At 40.6% G+C, this 5260-nt stretch overlaps 1 protein-coding gene across 1 annotated transcript; it reads left to right on the top strand.

Moving 5' to 3' along the window:
* The first annotated feature begins 529 nt into the window (after nt 1-529).
* On the top strand, nt 530-3998 carry SLITRK1 (SLIT and NTRK like family member 1). Its single transcript, XM_030199438.1, has one exon. It carries the CDS (start codon nt 822-824, stop codon nt 2904-2906), a length of 2085 nt encoding a protein of 694 aa, XP_030055298.1. The 5' UTR covers nt 530-821; the 3' UTR covers nt 2907-3998.
* The last annotated feature ends 1262 nt before the right edge of the window (nt 3999-5260 follow it).

Here is a 5260-nt window from a genome sequence, read left to right as displayed (position 1 = left end):
TCTCTCTCTCTCTCTGTAATACAGACATATACAGTGTAAATCAGAAACAGACATAGAGGAAGAAGAAAAAAGAGGGAAGACGAGAAGCAGATCAGAAGGGCGAAATGAACAGCAAAAAAACGCAGTGATTGCGGAAATTTTGCAGCGCCATTGGCTCGGCGGCGAATCCTTATGCCGGGGCGTGATTTCAGCACCAAGGGGGACTGAACAGCAGCAGAGGGACTTCTGCTGGGCAGCACCGGGCAGCAGCTGCATCCGGGAACCGACGAGCACCAACCAACTACCCTGCTTTATTAAAACAAAAGTAAAAAGGGAAGAACGGCAAGGTCAGTGCTTCAGTTCAGAGCAAAGCCGCCCATAGCTCGTCTCCCCCACTGCACTGTGCCTGCTTGTCTCGAAAATGCCTTTGCTTACAATTAGCGGCACCAGTTCTCCTCTTATGAATACTGAAGCCTGCCAAAGAACCAATTAGTTCCCCCCCCCCCCCCCCTTCTTAGAACGGAAAGGAAGGGGGAGGTATTTTTTTCTTATACTTTTTGTATAATTTTGTCGTTTTGGGGTTTTTTTCGCGTGCCTTGCAGTACGTGCCTGGATAGTTTGTGGATATAATTATTGTTTGTGGATATTATTGACTGGCTTCAATGCTTGTTGCAGTGGGGGAAGAAAATCAGAATGAGTTAACCCTTTGACATCTCTTTTTTATTTTATTTTTTATTTTTTTTTTCAAATCAATTTTGTCTGTTATTACTGTCGTTTTGAGTGGACAGTGATGATTGTCGTTACTTTGTGATGAGATCGGGGATGACTTGTTCTCTTTAAAAATGCTGCTTTGGATTTTGTTGCTGGAGACGTCTCTTTGTTTTGCCGCTGGAAACGTTACAAGGGACGTTTGCAAAGAGAAGATTTGTTCCTGCAACGAGATAGAAGGGGATCTACATGTAGACTGTGAGAAAAAGGGATTTTCAAACCTGCAGCATTTTACCGCCCCCACTTCCCAGTTTTATCATTTATTTTTGCATGGAAATTCCCTAACGCGACTTTTCCCTAATGAGTTTGCTAACTTTTACAATGCAGTCAGTTTACACATGGAAAATAACGGTTTGCATGAGATTGTTCCTGGGGCTTTTCTTGGATTGCAGCTGGTGAAACGTTTGCACATAAATAACAACAAGATCAAATCGTTCAGACGGCATACTTTTCTTGGGCTGGACGATTTGGAATATCTCCAGGCTGATTTTAATTTGCTAAGGGATATTGACCCAGGAGCTTTCAGGGACTTGAACAAATTGGAGGTTTTGATTTTAAATGATAACCTCATCAGTACCCTACCTAACAACGTGTTTCAGTATGTTCCGATCACGCACCTGGACCTCAGGGGAAATCGACTTAAAACCCTGCCTTATGAGGGGGTGCTGGAGCAAATACCAGGCATTGCTGAAATCCTTCTAGAGGATAACCCATGGGATTGCAGTTGTGATCTTTTCTCTCTGAAGGAATGGTTGGAAAACATCCCCAAAAATGCTTTGATTGGTAGGATAATTTGCGAAGCCCCCACTAGACTGCAGGGAAATGATTTGAATGAAACCACCGAGCAAGACTTGTGTCCCTTGAAAAATGGAGTGGATTCTGGTCTGGCTGCACCTCCTGCCCAAGAGGAGACCTGCGATCCCGGCCCAATACCAACCTCTTTTAAAATAAACGGTCAGAATGAGGCAGCTACGCCAGGATTAGCGCAACACGGAGGTACAAAGATTCCGGGCAACTGGCAAATAAAAAACAGACCCACTCCCGCCATATCCACAATTATTGCAAAAAAGATGTCGGTTAACGTTCTCTGTCCCTTGGTTTGTAGCTGCGGTCAGCAGATCCCTGGCTCGGGATTAAAGGTTGATTGCAGTAACAAAAATGTGAATAGTGTCGCTGATTTGGAGCCAAAGCCGTCTAATGTGCAAGAGCTGTTCCTGAGAGAGAATAAAATACATACACTCAGGAGATCGCATTTTCTGGATTACCGAAATCTTAGTCTATTGGATTTGGGAAACAACAACATCGGAATTGTAGAGAACAATACATTTCAGAACCTCTTTGATCTCCGGTGGTTGTACATGGATAAGAACTGTTTAGACACTTTAATGCCTGAGAAATTCACAGGACTGCAAAACCTGGAGTATCTCAATTTGGAGTTTAACTTTATTCAGTTGATTCTTCCCGGCACCTTTAACCCTATGCCTAATCTAAGGATTCTGATTCTCAACAACAATCTTCTGAAATCCCTCCCGGTGGATGTGTTCGCAGGGATCTCTCTTTCCAAACTCAGCCTGCACAACAATTATTTTATGTACCTCCCTGTAGCTGGGGTGTTAGATCAGCTGACCTCCATCATACAAATAGACCTACATGGCAACCAGTGGGACTGTTCCTGTAATAATGTGCCTTTCAAACAATGGGCAGAGCGACTGGGAAGCGAAGTGATTGTGAGTGATCTGAAGTGTTATTTCCCTGAAGAATTTTGGGGGAAGGATTTCAAGTTCCTTTCCAATGACATGATGTGCCCTCTGTTGTATGCAAAAATCTCTCCCACGTCCAGTTCGAATAAAAACAGCACGGGTTTTGCAGAGACAGGCACTCATTCAAATTCGTACTTAGAAACCAGTAGGGTATCTATCTCTGTTCTGGTACCAGGACTCCTGCTGGTGTTTGTCACCTCTGCCTTTACAGTGGTTGGCATGCTGGTGTTTATCCTAAGGAACAGAAAGAGATCAAAGAGAAGGGATGCTAATTCATCTGCATCCGAAATCAATTCCTTGCAGACAGTTTGCGATTCTTCATACTGGCACAGCGGACCCTATAATGCAGATGGGACGCACAGAGTATATGATTGTGCAACACATTCACTCTCAGACTAGACATGGGTGGCATTCAAAATTGTCCCCCCCCCCCCCCCCCCCACACACACACACACACACATTCTTCAAAATAACCCAGTGTACAGAAAGCAGGCACATCAGACAATGAATAGTATATATCATTTGCTGCCATTGTGTGATTGATATTAAAAAGGCAGTTTCTACATAAAAAGATACCTTCCTCCGAACAATAAAGCAAAGCAAAACTGGCATTTGGTGATAGTGAAGCACACTCAATGTGAACACAGCCATTTCAAAGCAACACTGAGCAGTGGTTTGTGCACTCGACTGCACACAAACTGGGTGCTATAGGTCGAAATGAAAATTATAACGATGGATCAACTGTAAAAAAAAATGTAAATATCTCTATATACATATATCCTGTCGCAAAGATTGTTGTCTTTATGGATTAGAAGCGTGGTGTGAGGTGACATCCTGCACAGTTTCGGGTGTCTGTTCTGGCAATATCGAAGGGAGAAAGTTGCACGAACGCATGAATGTAATGTAAATAAATGACTAATAAACCAAGTGCTGCATGGCTCGCATGGATCCAACACACCACCGGCAGAACTGGAGACAGCTTCTATTCACACCAACCAACCATTCTCTCTTTACCTGATAAGTCCTATCGTATCCAACTTTCTGTATGCCAATCAAATATGATCAAAATGTAATTTCTCTATTTTTCTGTGTGATGGGTACTCAGTACAGATCGTATTTTTACTGTGGAAAAAAAATGTATGATATTATTTAAGACAGTTTTGCATGGATACTCACCGGTTCAGTTTCAGTTATTTCCCTGCTGCCCTCCCCTCTGACCAGGTAATTTTTTTTATTTTTATTGAAGACACATACAATCAATCCCATCCTTATGAATAGAAGATTAATTCATTTGATTATTTTGTTTTATTTTTTATTTTTATCATAGTAACAGTGTAAGCATTCAGAAAATTCCAAGCAGTTGAGCATGACCAATTAACATCACTTCAGCACTTAAGCTGTGAAGTTAATGGTAGAATTCATGTGTTGTAAATCCTAATTTAATCAAGGGAGTAAGGAAATGGGTAGGCCGGTGATGCTCACTAATTATATTCACGGATTTTATAATGGCATATTTTTTCAGTATTAAAGTAAAACTGTTTTCAATGTTGGGTTGTTCATTGTTGGAACATTATTCATTTTGCACCTGGACTGATTCATATTTGGGAGTGTATTAGGGTTTTGCATAGCTTTTAAAATGAACACATTGGGTCTCAACACAATGCAAACATGGAGATGTTTTTTTCGTTTTCTATGTCATAGTAGATCCAATCCCATTACCTTTAAACTCAGTATCCCTGCACTCACTGCAGACCTATTGAAGATGTTATCTCAATTCGATTTAATTGACTGAATAGTTAGTGCTCCTTAAACTGGTTCCACATTTTATTGGCCAGCACGTGGTGGGGACCTTATGCTGTATAAATGACTCTAGTCTACTGAGAATCTGGCTTCAACGTCTGTTGGAAATGTGAAAATTAATTAATGATGATGAGTCTGCTTCAGTAAGATCTTTTATACTGTAATACATACAAATGTCTCTTAAATATTCTGTCCAATCCTGCTCAATTTTCTTCCATTCACACACCATCACAGGATGTAGGGATCTGATAATATATACAGACAGACAGAAAGCTGATGGAAATCCAGTGCAACCCATATCAGTGATTCCAGTGGGGAAAAGAAACCTTTCAGTTACATTGCTTCTGGCTTTCTTCTGACAGAGGATTCTTTTTAAATAGTAAAATAGTTTAAGGGACTAGGCCAGGAAACTTCAAATACTGATCAAGCATGCTTTGTAGAAAATGTCCACCTTGGGGATGCGTAATGAGAAAACAGAGGCAGTTTAGATACTAACCTAAAAAGATGAAGAAGGAAAAAAAAAGCCTGAGCCTGGGCCTAGAATGTGATTCTGCATCTAGAACCATGGTATCATAGGCATAATAATTTGTAAAACAAATAGTATCTAACAATGGTTTGTGTTCTCTTTGATTTGTAAAACATGTTTGTAATAAAAGTGCCCTTTTGCTACAAATGATCACTACTTTCAGTGACCTTATGCAACATTTGGTCACTGTTGCAGCTCTGATAACCTTGTGATCCTGCCAAATCCCTCTGTATTAAAAATCAAATAGAATTCACAGTTTAAATATAGCCCAGTTTAAATAAAGCCCAGTTTAAATATAGCCTAATTAGTAGAATGAATTGTATTTTTGTCAGAAGAGTTATTGATTCTGTTCTTCCTAACTGGGGATGAAAAGTTGATACATATAAATAATATTAGAAGCCATGTTGGTCTTGGAGAACCTTCAATC

Source organism: Microcaecilia unicolor, chromosome 4 (assembly GCF_901765095.1).
Source record: "Microcaecilia unicolor chromosome 4, aMicUni1.1, whole genome shotgun sequence".
Taxonomy (NCBI): Eukaryota; Metazoa; Chordata; class Amphibia; order Gymnophiona; family Siphonopidae; genus Microcaecilia; species Microcaecilia unicolor.
Note: the sequence above shows the minus strand (reverse complement) of the source record. Positions and strands in the feature narration are given on the sequence as shown.

Bases quoted from the DNA above. Each gene is read 5' to 3' on its own strand.
- SLITRK1 (XM_030199438.1), top strand. From the start codon at position 822: ATGCTGCTTTGGATTTTGTTGCTGGAGACGTCTCTTTGTTTTGCCGCT.